A 16,465-nucleotide genomic window follows, 5' to 3' on the forward strand; every position below is an offset into this window, starting at 1 on the left:
TTGGGGTACCATTGAAAACCTATAGGCCTATAAGGCAAATATTTCACATTTGAATGATGCTTTACGTAGTGTAGGACCTGATGAGAACATGTCAAACTAGGGGTTATTCATGATTCTGAATCCATTCCAAGCATTAGTTTTGCTGCACGAAAAACACTCTTTGGGCTAAACTAATGCTTGGAATGGATTCAGAATCATGAAAAAATAACATAGTTTGACACGTAACATGCTACTTGAAGCATAATGAAATGTAGAAAATTCTGCCTTATATAGGTCGTCTCGTCAATGGTGGCCATATCATATGGATTTAGCCGCTGTGGCGACCCCGAAGGTCGCCGGCTCGGGCGCCCCTAGCTAAATCATTAGAGCATGCCCTCATTGCTCTGGGCTACATCTGTGCAAAATGTGGCGCTTTTAGACAAATTAGCGTGAAATATCCCTTTATGCTCCTCAACTAAGACAGACAGACAGGAAACCAACCAGTGTTGGTCCAGGTCAGAGTGCGTAGCTCAGAGATTCTTCCAGCATAAATGATCACGTCGTGATGCTCTCCTTTTAACATCTGTGGACCTACAGACAGACAGACAGACAGACAGACAGACAGACAGACAGACAGACAGACAGACAGACAGACAGACAGACAGACAGACAGACAGACAGACAGACAGACAGACAGACTTTAAATGTTCTGATGACTTGAAAGTGGAGAACCCTGATGCAAACAAGTCTTAGTGCTTTTCCTGTACTTTCTTTTGAACTGTATCCATTCTACAAAGTGAATACAGAATCAATCAATCAATCAATCAATCAATCAATCAATCAATCAATCAATCAATCACCTGTAGTAGTGTTCCCCACCACCAGGGGTGCGTGCGGGTGTTGAGCTTTCAGCCGCAGCAGGTGAGGCATTTCAACTGGAGAGATGAGCCTCACTCGGTCTCCGTGGAACTCCATGAACAGCTTCTCCATCATCTACATGCATACATTAACTTCATCGACTGTATATATACAACATATAAACTACATTATATATTGAATCTGTTCTCATGTTTTGTATGGTTACCTGGTACGGTAATCTGACCCTGGCGAACAAGAACAGGCTTAGCAACCATGTCAAAGTGGCCAGTAAGATTTCTGGGAGAACCCAAGCCCAAATCATAAACCTTTACAAGAGGCAGATGTTCAAGAGAGCCTCCTCCCTCTTGGAGGTCTCGGAATACCCACTTCGGTCTGAGTTTGAACTGTTACCCTCAGGTCGTCGGCTGAGGGTGCCCACTACAAAGACTAATCGGTTCAAACTATCCTTTGTCCCGGCTGCTATTCAGCGGCTGAACAGAAGATAGCACTTTATTCTTGCCTCTTTGCACACTAATGCACTTTGCTGACTTTGCTACTATTGAATGTCATTAATTCTCTGTCTCTAGTGCCCTGTTCTTAGTTTTTAGTCTTAGTGTTTTGAATTACACGGCTTGGTTGAATGCTTGATTCTGATTGACTTTGTTGACTTTGTTTTGTAGTTACTTTTTTATCATTTACATTACAATGAGGTGGTCGTTAGCAGTTTGAACATGCATTAATTAATATTATTCAGTTAATGAAGTGAATTAAATGGTGACAGTGACACAGTACACCCAGGTATACGCGACAACTTAAGCGACGACTTTTTGTCGCGTCTTGTCACGTATATTTGGGTGTACTGAGAGTGATAGACTGACCATGAGATGAGGGGGGAAGATGAGATGCTGAGATGGATCCATCTGACACACACACACACACACACACACACACACACACACACACACACACACACACACACACACACACACACACACACACACACACACACACACACACACACACACACACACACACACACACATGTTAATAATGAATGTCATAATTAACCGGTATATTTTAATTCATATCACATTAAGTATAGATGTGTGTCTTACATATAGTTAATACATGTTATACTGTAGATGTGTGTGAGTTATATAGTGAATAGAGGGTATGCACATGACATCATCATCATCATATCCGGGAAGTTATGCGGGAACGCCTACTGAGTGGCAAAACCCTACGTTCTGGCCAACATTTTTTGGGGCAGCGGTGGCCTAAGGGTTAGAGGAGCGCCCTTGTTGCCGAAAGGTTGCCGGTTCGATTTCCCGGACGGGCAGGAAAAATCTGGGTGGGGAAGTGATTGTCATCACTCACCCAACACCGCTGTAGTGCCCTTGAGCAAGGCACTGAACCCCTAACTGCTCCCCCTGGAGCTGCTTAGTGGCCAACAGTATAAGACTGTGGTTGTACTGGTCAGCTCCCAGGTTTTAATGCCTTCAGCAAATGCCTTCAGCACTTCTAAATAAGAAAGCTGCGGAGAACTGTTGCTTTGTGTTCACTCTTTAATGTTTTCTGTTAGTAATCTAATCCCCCCTGGCTCTGATGTTGTATTGTTGTATTAATAACTTTGTTGTTTGTGTTTGTTTGTTTGTCTTGTTTTGTATTGTAATGTATTGTCATGACTGTTATAAAGATGTGTTAAAAAAAAAGAAAAGCCTTCAGCACTGCACTTCCGCCTTCATTGGGATACACGTCGCTCCAATGAACTACAACGGCCAGTGAGGCATCTATTTTTGAGTGGTGTAAACCACTCCTACAACTGGCTTTTTTGTGCAGAAAAAATGAGCATGGTTGCTATGTTCACCCTGTTGTAATGACGTAATGAAATCACACCCGGGTGAACAGGGTGAACATAGCAACCATGCTCATTTTTTCTGCACAAACAAAGCCAGGTAATGAAATCACACCCGGGTGTGATTTCATTACGTCAGACATGATTTCATTACGTCAGACAGACCTTACACCACTCAGTTCACACGGGTGTGATTTTTTATAATATCTATGGTATAGAGTCAGTGACGACGACTACGTGGGGGCTGCGGGGCTCGAGCCCCCTTGATGATTTTAGGGTATTTCTAGTTTTTCTACATTCCTAACACCTCCCCCCGCCCCTGGGCATGCTCGGCCGGTCTGGGGGCGGGGGGTTGCCGGTCCTCCCTCAGATCACGCTGTGTTTATTACCAAACTGTAAATAAATTACCCAGCGAAAACGGGACCTTGGGGGTGGGGGGCATGCGGGGGGGGGGGGGGGGGGGGGGTGCGTGGCGTGCCCCCACGACGATTATAAGAACATTTCGTCCCTGTATAGAGTCTTACATCAGCTTGTAGACTGCATTGTGCCATTCCATTCTCCACACAGCACCCTCCAGTGGCAGCTCCATTCTGACAGCACTGAGAGGACTATTGTTAAAAAACAATTTATTATCAATTTATCATTTATATAACATCTCATTCAAACCGTTGGTCGCAGTTTACTATGGAAACCTGGAAAAACATGTCAGTCTGTCAGTCACGCCTCGTGACATGGCCCATATAGAATTAATTCCATAAGTTTATCTGACCTGATCAAACCCTGTACACTCAAGACACTGCCAGCCTTAGATCTCCATATATGTAGCTGACCTGTTCTGACATTCCATATGTTGATCTGACCTCATCAAACCCTAGCTGTACACTCAAGACACGCTGCATATACATTACAGAATTCATTCCATATGTTGATCTGACCCCCCATGCCAAAGCGCCAGCGCTCGCCCAGCAGTCTACCGCCAATGAGGCGGATGCGTGCACGCGACCTTGTCCTCATGCGTCTTACTGGTTATTATTGATTTATTATATTATCATTTATGTAACATCTCATTAAAACATATTGATGACAGTTTTACAGTTGAATATAAAAACATACAGCAGATGTGTGATGTAGCCTACTGTATGATGACCAACCATGGACTGATGCTATTCTATTCTATATATTAAACACCTACAAACAGTTTTCTTAACTCCTACCTGGAACATAATGTTAAACACCCAACTGGTCAATAACGTTACCTGGTCGATACAGAAGGCTCTGAATCCATCGATGATGGGTCTGTAGCCTGTACAACGACACAGGTTCCCTAGGAGAGGAGGTCACAAGGTCAATGCAGTTAAAAGAGTAGCCTTCAGTGTTTGCTCAATGTCCAGCCACAGTGATTAGAAACCCTCCATACCAGTGTTTCCCAACCCTTTTCATATCAACGTCCATTATTATTTATTCTGCATTTGAGCCACGGACAAACCACCATTTCATGAGACTTCGCCTCACAGACGCAAAACTGTTATCCAACTGTTATCGTTGGATAAGATTTTGTCCACAAGTCCATGATTAGGAGAGATCATGGCAGGCAAACTCAAATAATTATTCTGCATTCTCTAATTGTGTGGACTTCTTGTGAATTAAGTAATTCTGATGTTTAACAATTTAACTCTTGAGAGCAGAAAATGAAAGAATATGGTTTCATTTTACACTCTCAAGAGTTAAAGATCTATAATGGTCAATGGTTACCAACTCCATCATTTAGATGGTGACTGTAAAGTTGGCCGATGGTCAAAGTCCAGGAATGCAGCGTTTCTTATGTTTATTTCCATCCACAAACACCTAATAAATAGCAGTGCAGCATATACACAGTGGGCCTAGGCAGACAATGACAATAACACGAATAAGGCTGGCCAAAAATAACTTCAAAATCTGAAATGAACACTTGAAAAGCTAAACTAAATAAACACAACAAACTCATAAGTTGAGAAACTGTTTAAACAGGCTAAACCTTACACACGAAGGCCCTGGCAGCTCTCCCTTAGGGTTGTACAACTAGTCAGCACCAAGTCAAAACTGAGAGTCCTCACCTGAAGCCTTCCTTTTATAGCGGGTGAGCCACACCCAGAACACAGAGCAATTTACTGTCAATGAACTAATCTCCATATATCTGATATCCTATAAAACCAGCAATACCATTATACCAAAACCTTGTACACCACATATACATCATATTTTAGACTTTAGATACCATATAATACACATAATATACCAAATACACTTAATAATATTGCAAACAGGCAGCTACACCCAAACAGACACTTCCAAGCCGGCCGGTATGATGATCATCAAATGGAAGCAGCTGTAAATTGTGTGCAGTGTCTCTACTGCTGGAACCCAGGGACGTGCACACATAGACATCAAAGGGGCTTCAACCCGTGCCCTTTTACCCGTCTGTAATACAACTGCCCTTTCCAGACCACGAATGCAGCATTTACTACATGGTGAAAGAAATGCAAATGCCGCTCCTTTCCATGCCATGCCGGAATAAGAAGTCCCCTGAACTTGAACGCAGCATTTTGCGTTGAAAAATGAATGTCATACACTGCATCTCCACTAGCTAAAGAGTGCTGGGTTACGCCCCGAAAATAGCTGATCTACAAACTCTCAACGCGTCGCAGAGCTTGTAGATCTGCTATTTCCGCTATTTTTGCCCAAAAGTGCCTTCTTACGGGATTTCAGCCCCTGCAATCTCTGCACGTCCCCTAAAGGACCACTTGAGAGCCATAGTGCTCTGTCTGTACCTCAGTTGCAAGAAGCAACACTTAGCTTGTTCTGCTCTTGTTTCCTTCTGCACCAAACGTTCTTTTGCCAGAAATAATCGGCTATTTCTGGCATTTCTGACATTTATAGTTCGACTTGGGTCCGCGAAACAGTGTGACAGTGACAGAGACAGTGGAATCTATCCATCCATCCATCATATTGTCATAGGTAGGTTAGGTATTTAATTCGTTATGTGCCACCTATCTGGATGAAACTCCCAGGAAACTGCAGGTCTACTGCTGCTCTTATTTGTTTTAATAAGAATAAATAACTAAAGACCTTTCTGTTTGCCGCTGCCTTTGATTGAGTTATTTTCTTTATTATATATATATTTTTTCTCTTTTCTTTTCTCTTCTGCATAGGCTGCATGTACCAACCTGTCAGAGCTTGACGTATGTCCTCCATGCTGGGTCGGGGTTTGTTCCTCAGCAGAGTGTAAACACTCATCACCATGCCAGGAGTACAGAACCCACACTGAGAGCCATGGGCCAGCGCTATGCGCTCCTAACACACACACACACACACACACACACACACACACACACACACACACACACACACACACACACACACACACACACACACACACACACACACACACACACACACACACACACACATGGTAGACAGGCTTCTGAACTGTCCACACAGTCCACCAATGAGACAGTAGACAGAAATGGTTCCATTCCATCTTATAATGATCATTATTGAGGACTAGTTATATGAAGATAAGATACAATGTAATGTTATAATGAGCATTATTGAGGACCAGTTATATGAAGATAAGATACAATGTAATGTTATAATGACCATTATTGAAGACCAGTTATATGAAGATAAGATACAATGTAATATTATAATGAGCATTATTGAGGACCAGTTATATGAAGATAAGATACAATGTAATGTTATAATGAGCATTATTGAGGACCAATTATATGAAGATAAGATACAATGTAATATTATAATGAGCATTATTGAGGACCAGTTATATGAAGATAAGATACAATGTAATATTATAATGAGCATTATTGAGGACCAGTTATATGAAGATAAGATACAATGTAATATTATAATGAGCATTAGTGAGGACCAGTTATATGAATGTGAGGTTGAGTAAATTGGTGGAGTGCTCCTTTAACCTGAACGGGATGCAGTTTGGTCTTGGTGCTGCCGATGCCTTCCACCGTTACCACGGCGACGCCATGCAGCGTGACGATTGGCTGGAGGCAGGCGTTGACGGCGTAATGACTGGGGTCAAAGGTCAGGGATATGGAACCACAATTTATGAGCAGTATTATTTGTGGTATGTGTTAATCTAGACAGTAGTATTAGTGGCAGGCCTACAATTCACCTTTAGCTAAGCCCCGCCCTCTCCCACTTAGACACTTTCCAGCCGGGCTCATTCATTGCAATGTAAATATCATGGATTTTACACATTAAATACGCGCTCAGGATACCATACTGTATCATACATATACACTATACAGTCTTAAAGGATACAGTATTGTGTTGTCCAGGGGCTCATATCTAGACAGCATGACGGTACAGGCTCCACACCCCCCACTGCCACAGCTGGACTTGGTACCGGTTAGACCCACTGTGAAAATGGAACACATGTCACCCACACATGTTATATATGTCAATCACACAGTGTTATATATGTCAATCACACAGTGTTATATATGTCAATCACACAGTGTTATATATGTCAATCACACAGTGGTATATGTCAAACACAGTGTTATATATGTCAATCACACAGTGTCATATATGTCAATCACACAGTGTTATATATGTCAAACACAGTGTTATATATGTCAAACACAGTGTTATATATGTCAAACAGTCAATCACACAGTGTTATATATGTCAAACACACAGTGCTATATATGTCAAACACAGTGTTATATATGTCAAACAGTCAATCACACAGTGTTATATATGTCAAACACAGTGTTATATATGTCAAACAGTCAATCACACAGTGTTATATATGTCAAACACACAGTGTTATATATTGACGAGGAATTTCCCATCATGCATTCCCAGATAACGCCAAGGCCTGTTCTAAAACAATGCCTTCCTGTCTCCTGTGACCATCTCTACTGACTTTGAAGCTCTGAAACCATGCTGTGAGAACACAGTGTGTCTGACACTTTGGCTCTGGTGACCTAGAACCCCCTTCTCACCTGTTTCCCCCCCCCCCACCCCCCTTCCTTCCTTTGTTTGTAAGCAAATGGTTCTTTCATCTCTGTGAGCTTGTTATCCTGTCTGAGACCCGTCTCTCGGGGTCCACCTTGTGGGCGGGACTAACGCTATATAAACTGTACCTCTATATTCTGACATTAAGCTGCTTGGGGCATACGTGCCTGGGTTGTTGGGGAACCAGCATCCATGTATTTCCTGTGTACGTTAAATAAACCATCATCAAGCTTGCCTCATGGTTCTTCATGCGTTTAGTGTGTACAAAACTGCCACATCAATTTGGTGTCTAGAAGTGGGATCCAGCGTCGTCTGAGCTCCGGAAGATCAATCACGACGACTGATTGTCCATCACGTCAACGAACGGCTCCAAAAAGGACAGAGATCAACAGAGTCGCGGCTGCGATCTACGGAGTTCAGCGCCTGGATTTAAAAAAACCCGTGGCTAGTTGGCTACACTGAAACGGTGAGAAATTTCCAAATTCCAAGTTCCTGACAATTGAAGTGCTACATTTTTAAAGGGTTTAATTAAGTCTGCTAAATTCTAAGACCATATTTTGCAAACCTATCTATTGTGTAGTCGAGTATGTTTGATTCGCAAAATACAGCAGGAAGTCTAGCCTAGTGGACAGAAAAAATACCTTGCATTAAGTCGAGTTGTAACAACACACCTTGTTGCGCTGTGGGAATAACATGAGATACATTGTTGCACAATTAGCAACATAAAGACATCTTGTTGTCCTCAGAGGAAAACATAAGATACCGTGTTACTTAAGACTAGACAGTCCACATTGCTGTGTACTGAGAGAAAAAGTGTGCCGGTCCCAGAGAACAGGGACAAGTGACAGATTAACATAGTGGGAAAATATGCTCTACTAGCAAAATAGTCTAGGAGCATTTACTGTCTCAGTGATTGTGAAAAGTATTAGAAAAGTGATAGACTCCCCCAAAAAGTACATAGCAGTAATTAAATATGGGTAATAAAAAAAGTACCGTCCCAGAGGACAGAGAAAGGTGGTCTTCTGTTATGCACGAGATGGTTGCAAAATATGGCCTAGGAGCGTTAGACTGTCTTGATGAGTGGAAACAAATGGGGTTTCCGGAGCAAGGCTCTTTAAGTGTGGGAAAATTGCTTGAATTAGATAAACTACTAAAAAAAGCTGAGAAGAAAATGAGACAGAAAAAGACAGTAAAAACATCCAAACTTGACAAATGTGAACTGAACAAAAAAGTATTTTCAATGTGGATAGAGGAAGCACAGTACAGACAACGGGAGAGTCATATGAAAGAACTGCCAGACATAGATCCTTTAAGGGAGAGCCAACCACAGGCTCCTCCTCAATATGTCGCTTCAGGGCCCAAATATTTGCAGAATTCTATTTTTTATCCTTCTCTGCAGGCGCCATCCCAAATCGGCCTCGACTGCCCTCCTATGCCAGCCAGTCAACCCCCGACGTCTACCAGCCGAAACGTCACTGCTCTCCTCACACCTTCTGATCTCACCACAAGCCCGCAACCCCCACAGAGCAGTCAACCCCCCTGTCTACAGACTGCTCTCCTCACACCCTCTCTGGGAAACCCACAGCCCCCCTCCGCTCCGACGCCATCCCTGGTGTCTGCTATGCTCACCCTATTGGAAGAAGTTCAACGCAGAGAAGGCAACGTGAACTCCACTCAAGCCAATGACACCAATAATAGCCAACGTCCATCCTACACTGACATTTCTAACCCAGAGCCATCAATTTGTGGAGTAAATCCTATTTCCTCTGAGTCTCTTCCATTTTTTGAGGAAAGAGGACACTCTGGCCACACTGGAATGATGCAGCCTGTGGCAGCAGATTTGACGAGGCACCTGGAACAGCACACCAGGAGTAAGACTGAGCCACTAACGGGTGGTGGAGCTGTGCAGGTTCTGCACTCATCCAGTGAAGACTCCGGCCTGAGCAGCCTTCATTCCAGTACTAGAACTTTGAATGGCTATGATCTACATACTCCGAGGGTCCTGGCGGAGGCGGAACAAAAGCTACGGACCATTGACCAGGCCTGCAAGAACAGCCAGCGCAGTGATGTTGGCGCCGGCCACGATAAGGATACAATCTACTCTGGGCCAGACCACAGCAACAACTCAGCACAGACTAAGGTGGACTTTCATGACAACAGTGACATGAGGACATCTAAGCAACGGCCAGATGACAGCGACACTCAACGCTCTGTTAAGAGGGAGCTGGAACGGGTACGTTGCCTGAAAGAGGACTTGACCAGTGAATTAAGGACACAGAAACAGTCTATGCGTGCTATAGAAACACGGTTGAGTGAAATTCTGATGAAAGAGGCACATCTGATCCTCGATTTGGGTGACCTTCAGGATGAGGCTGCGCACAGGAGGGCAGCCCGCCCTGGCGCGGACATGAACATTGACTCTGATTCTGACTCTCTTTCTGATGACATCCCATTATATCGGTCCACCCCTATTCACAACGGGGAGACAGCGGCTCGTCACAAGAATATCGCCATCACCCAGGACAACACACTGTCATATGGGCAGGGAAGAAGAAGGCCTGGGGCAGTAACACGTGCACAGGGGGCGCCACGGTTTTATCATCTGCCAGGCAACACGCCCACCTCAAATGAACTTTACATGCAATGTCCAATGGTAGAAGTAGCCAACCCGTACGGCGATGTAATGATGGTACAACGCTTATGGTCCCCAGACGACATATCCCAATATGCCGCTACACTAAAGAAGCCCAATGAAGTGGGAGGACGCCGCTGGACTCAACAACTGAAGGCTTTCTGTCGTACATACAGGCCTACAATGAAAGAGGTGCTTGACATCTGTGCCAAGAACATGGAACCCTCTAAAATGCAGGCAGTCCTGGAGGCCGCCCAAACATATCAAGATGAGAGGCCCGTCCATGTACAATTTGAGAACAATTACAGATACATCACTGCTGTGGATACAGTTTGTGAGAAGATTATGACACTCTTCCCAACAATATTAAATCTGGCTGAAGTACACGATTGTAAGCAGGGCAAAGATGAAACGGTCAGTCAGTTCCGTCACCGCCTGGAACAAGCCATACTCACCCACGGAGGAGGCACAGATCCGAACGACCCATTTGCCAAAGCATTCCTGGTTAGCCAGCTAATGTGCAACATGCGCAAAAAACTCTCCAAGCGTGTAAAACAATCTCTCATTGGCTACAAAACCGCTGATCCGGCCGACATCCTCAAACACGCAACTCACGCGGAAAAAATCGAGAACGATACTAAAGAAAAAGAAAAAAAACTAAAAAAAGACAAGACCGAAGCTCTCCAGCTTGCCATGATGGACGCTGTCACTAAACTGGCAACAGACAAAGAAGAAAACAAAAATAAGAATGACAACAGGAGACAGAAAAGGAACCCATTCAATGATGGATGTTGCTTCAATTGCAAAAGCCCAGATCATTGGAGATCAGACTGCCCACAGCCAAGAAGATACAAAGGAAGAGGTCGTGGGAATGGCCGCATGAGAGAGGAAAGGAGAGGCTATTATGACGAACATGAACAAGTCTACCGATCATCTGAGGGAGGCTACCATTCATCAGAGGGAGCCAGCAGAGACCGAAGGGACGAAGAGGATTATGGGCACCGGCTGGCAGGGACTGGTGGACAGGATAACTGGGGTCGATGAGGGACAGCGCTTCCAGACAAGAATACAATCGCCAGTCCAGGTTATGCACCCATTACACACACACACACACACACACACACACCCCCTGGAGGACTGTCCTACACACACACACACACACACACACACACACATACACCTCCCCCTATCAGACGGCCCAATTAAAAAAAAAAAAAAAAGAAGAAAAAAAAAAGTGGGGGGAATCACTTGACGGTGGACTCTTAAACGTGTTGGACAGTTTGCGTCATGGGAAAATCGTTTCTCACCTGGAAAGAAAATATTGTTTGAAATATATGATTTTGTTTTCTGTTTATCTGATATGTTATATTTTGCTGTGCTAATACAGGTCAAATGAATTCAACAGGGTACTGTATTAGTATCATTTTTAGGGTTTTTTGGTTTATTTGGTTATATGATTTTGTTTTCTGTTTTATCTGTTATGTTATATTTTGCTGTGCTAATACAGGTCAAATGAATTCAACAGGGTACTGTATTAGTATCATTTTTAGGGTTTTTGGGTTATTTGGTTATCTAACCACGATTGTTATTGCAGTATGCTCAATTATTAGCTACTAGTGCTTCTATTTTTTATGTATTTTCCTCAAATGTGATATTATGATGTATTATTTTGATATTGATGGAAAATTCACAATTATTGTTTAATTAAGTTGTTGTTTAATTAACAAAAGGAGGGATTTGACGAGGAATTTCCCATCATGCATTCCCAGATAACGCCAAGGCCTGTTCTAAAACAATGCCTTCCTGTCTCCTGTGACCATCTCTACTGACTTTGAAGCTCTGAAACCATGCTGTGAGAACACAGTGTGTCTGACACTTTGGCTCTGGTGACCTAGAACCCCCTTCTCACCTGTTTCCCCCCCCCCCCACCCCCCTTCCTTCCTTTGTTTGTAAGCAAATGGTTCTTTCATCTCTGTGAGCTTGTTATCCTGTCTGAGACCCGTCTCTCGGGGTCCACCTTGTGGGCGGGACTAACGCTATATAAACTGTACCTCTATATTCTGACATTAAGCTGCTTGGGGCATACGTGCCTGGGTTGTTGGGGAACCAGCATCCATGTATTTCCTGTGTACGTTAAATAAACCATCATCAAGCTTGCCTCATGGTTCTTCATGCGTTTAGTGTGTACAAAACTGCCACATCAATATGTCACCCATACAGTGTTATATATGTCAATCACACAGTGTTATATATGTCAATCACACAGTGTTATATATGTCAATCACACAGTGTTATATATGTCAAACAGTCAATCACACAGTGTTATATATGTCAATCACACAGTGTTATATATGTCAAACAGTCAATCACACAGTGTTATATATGTCAAACACACAGTGTTATATATGTCAAACAGTCAATCACACAGTGTTATATACAGTATGTCAATCACACAGTGTTATATATGTCAATCACACAATGGACCTGAACAGAACAGAACAGAACAGAACAGAACAGAACAGAACAGAACAGAACAGAACAGAACAGAACAGAACAGAACAGAACAGAACAGAACAGAACAGAACAGAACAGAACAGAACAGAACAGAACAGAATATAGAACCAACTTCTCCTCCTCAGGTAGCTAACGAGCATTTCTTCGGGATCTGCATTCTTCTCAACGACCTGTAAGAAAAACATAACAAAAAAAACAAGAAGACAAAGACATACACAAGAAACTATTAATCATCTCTGTCAGGATGATGGCAGAGATGCCACCCCTGTGCGACATTGTGCGTGCATGGCAGGCAAGGCATGCAAGGATACTTTTGGTGGAAAAACTACTCAAATGTTTTAAGTGAAAGTATAGCCTATCAATAGTGCAATGGAGAAATACTCTGTTATGTCGTCAATGTGTGTGTGAATGTAAAATGCTTTGGATAAAGGCAGCATTCATCATGCACAGCAGTGTGTGTGTGCGTGCGTGTGTGACATCAGGTGAGTGAGAGATGAACGTTGAGCGTCACGCTGCGTCGGTCACACTTTTGTTTTGCTAACATGTGTGACAGGTCTGTCTGATGACTGATGTCATGTGACCCCACCCCCAAACAGGACCAATTCAACCAGATCCAACATAATAGTCCGGCAGCTATATTTGGAATATAGTATTTTTTATTGTCCTAAAATATGGTCTATATACATATAGACCATATCTCCGTTCATTTTCCTCATAGACATTTCAGAAAGTATTTATTTAAAGACGTTTACGCCGCGGACAAAGCCAACTCGAGTCGTGACAAATCATGACAACAAACGAAGAAAAAAACGGCAGGTTACAACACTTTTTTTGTTGTTTTTCTTCTTTGTAATTATTTGTTTGGTCCAAAATATTGTTTGTGTTGTCATGAGTTGTCACGACTCGAGTTGGCTTTGTCCGCAGCGTAACCGTCTTTAAATAAATACTTTTTGAAATGTCTATGGGAAAAATGCATTGGGATTAATTTCCTGGGCCATGGTAGGGGGCGGGACTGCGACGCTCTATTGAGCAATTTGTTTTATAGTGGTTTATATGTGATCATACCATTAATTAACATCCTATATAAAAGGCAAAAATGTCAAAATGTCATTATGCTTTAAGTAGCATGTGACATGTCAAACTAGGGGGTTTTCATGATTCTGAATCCAATCCAAGCATTAGCTTACAAAATTGGGCTAAAAACGGCCATAGCCAATCATCACAAATATGATGAAATGTGATGAGGTCAGCACATTTTGGGCACTTTTGGGCAAGTGGCTAGACATCTGCATTACTTTATTTACAAGAAGTCTACACAGTTAGTCTACACATCAATACAGCATGGAATTGTAGACAAAATCTTATCCATGAACAACAAAATATTCTTTAGTTTTGGGTCTGAGAGGCTAAATCACATCAAATGGTGGTCCGTGGCTCAAATGCCAAATAAATAATGGGCCTTGAAATGAAAAGGGTTGAAAACCCCTGCTGTAGCTGAATGGTTAGAGAAGCCTGGCTTAAACCCAATCTCACAGCTTCAATTCCAGGATTCCATGTGACATACTGTATCTTAGGGGGGACAGATTTACATATTTGACATAAATGCATACGTAAAGTACGTGAATGTAATTCATGGGTTCTGTGGACGAAAAGGTTAAATTGCAGCTGGGGACCGGGTGCTCTGAGCCCAAACCTTTTGAGAACCTCTGCAGAATGCACATGTTAGGTTTCTAACTGTTTCTATATACACAGTAGTAAATCAGTGTGTTCATTCATCTATCTGCTACTCTGAAACAAATGGTTTCATTTCATTTTTTTTTTTAAATTTTCATTTTGACTTTACCTTTTAAATTTCAGTTTAGTTGCAATGGGTTTGCTAGTTAAACTTTCAAAGTTCAAAGTTAAAAGAGTGTACAAATGTAACCAAATTATTATGTGAGCGCGTACACATGGGACCAACTATGTATGTATTTGGTTACATTTGTTAAATTGGTTAAAGTATCTTTCTGAGGATTTTTACTTAATTCATTGAACTTCTGTTCTGTTGCAAGTTTTAAGCCAAGGAATCAACGAGATATGTTCCAGTTTTAAATCATCAAATAAATGAATCAAATAGATTGATTCAAACAAACAAACAAACAAACAAACAAACAAACAAGCAAACACATGAATAAGATATTCTGACCTTTTTCCCATTGACAAAGAAGACGAGCAGGTTGGAAGGAGACATGATACAGTATGTTTAGGCTACAGACAGACAGCTACGTGAGACTGAGAGAGCGACATGTAATTATGTTTAAACTAGAGGAAAAACCTTGAGGACTGTCTGTCTGTCTGTCTGTCTGCCTGCCTGTCTGTCTGAGACCAGCTTGTGTTGCATTTATCTCATCATTAATCTTACATCTAGCATGTACGCGCGCGCGCGCGCGCACACACACACACACACACACACACACACACACACACACACACATCACATCACATGGGTTCATGCATGGTCACACGTTACGACAGAATTATATAGCGACGGTTCCCAAAATCCCAAAATGTGGTCCCAGGACCCCCTGGTGTCCTTCGGCAGGTTCCAGAGGGTCCTCCACCTTTTATATACTCTATGGTCCTCCAGCATAGCCGATCTACAAGCTCACAACGCGTCGCGCTGCGAGTGTGTGTGTGTGTGTGTGTGTGGGGGGGGGGGGGGGGGGGGGGGATGCATGACCGTAAACCATATTTTTGATGCAAAAATCCACCTGTTGGGTGGCGATATAAATAATTAGAAAGAAGAAGAAAACGGCAGGTTACAACACTTTTTCTGTTGTTTTTCTTCTTTGTAATTATTTGTTTGGTCCAAAATATTGTGTTTGTTGTCATGATTGGTCACAACTCGAAAAAGGTCTTTAAATAAATACTTTTTGAAATGTCTATGGGAAAAATGCATTGGGAATTATTTCCTGGGCCTGGCGTCGTCATGAAAGACTTGTTGAATGTGATTTATCAACACTATTTAAGTAACTTCCAAAGCTCCCGTGGTTTATTCATGTTTTCGTCAACTTTATCACTTTTTATTATTATTATTATTTTTTTAGCAGATCATAGTCATGGCAAAAACACCTTGAAGACCCTAACAGGAGCCCTCGTACAAGGTTTCTTCGACTATGCAAAGTATGCATGCACCTCCTGGTACCACAGCACCTCTAAGGCCCTTACAACTAGGCTCCAGACTTCCCAAAACAAACTGGTCATACTTGGCCTCACTCCCCGAACCCACCTCACCCCTGCCCACTTTGACAGGCTGGAATGGCTTAGGGTTGACGACAGAGCATCTTGCAATGGGTCTGGTCCACAAGATTCGATACACCACCAAGATACCCATGTACCTGTCTAAATACTGCCTTATATGTCAACGAAGTCCACACCCACAACACCAGAGGGAGTTCAACAAACCATGTGCAACCCAGATTCGGCACAAACAAGGGACTAAATTAATTTTGCTCCTATGCCACAAAAATGTGGAACGCCCTACCAACAGTCATTAAGACATGCAAATCCCTTGACTCCTTCAAAACCACCCTCAAAGGGCACCTACGGACGGCTGC

General features: G+C 42.7%; 1 protein-coding gene across 1 annotated transcript in view; it reads right to left on the reverse strand.

The window, feature by feature from the left end:
* Positions 1 to 15,132, reverse strand: part of aox5 (aldehyde oxidase 5) — a 40,666-nt gene extending 25,534 nt beyond the window's left edge. Inside the window, exons 1-10 of the mRNA XM_079495844.1 lie at positions 15,055 to 15,132; positions 12,982 to 13,039; positions 7,022 to 7,118; positions 6,661 to 6,769; positions 5,896 to 6,022; positions 3,949 to 4,016; positions 3,217 to 3,300; positions 1,716 to 1,757; positions 1,064 to 1,082; positions 481 to 570 (exon numbers count right to left, since the gene is read on the reverse strand). Of these exons, the coding sequence (XP_079351970.1) occupies positions 481 to 570; positions 1,064 to 1,082; positions 1,716 to 1,757; positions 3,217 to 3,300; positions 3,949 to 4,016; positions 5,896 to 6,022; positions 6,661 to 6,769; positions 7,022 to 7,118; positions 12,982 to 13,039; positions 15,055 to 15,099 (739 nt within the window). The 5' untranslated portion in view covers positions 15,100 to 15,132. The remainder of the gene's footprint in view (positions 1 to 480; positions 571 to 1,063; positions 1,083 to 1,715; positions 1,758 to 3,216; positions 3,301 to 3,948; positions 4,017 to 5,895; positions 6,023 to 6,660; positions 6,770 to 7,021; positions 7,119 to 12,981; positions 13,040 to 15,054) is intronic.
* Positions 15,133 to 16,465: the final 1,333 nt, after the last annotated feature.

This window comes from Electrona antarctica (genome assembly GCF_951216825.1).
Source record: "Electrona antarctica genome assembly, chromosome: 24".
NCBI lineage: Eukaryota > Metazoa > Chordata > Actinopteri > Myctophiformes > Myctophidae > Electrona > Electrona antarctica.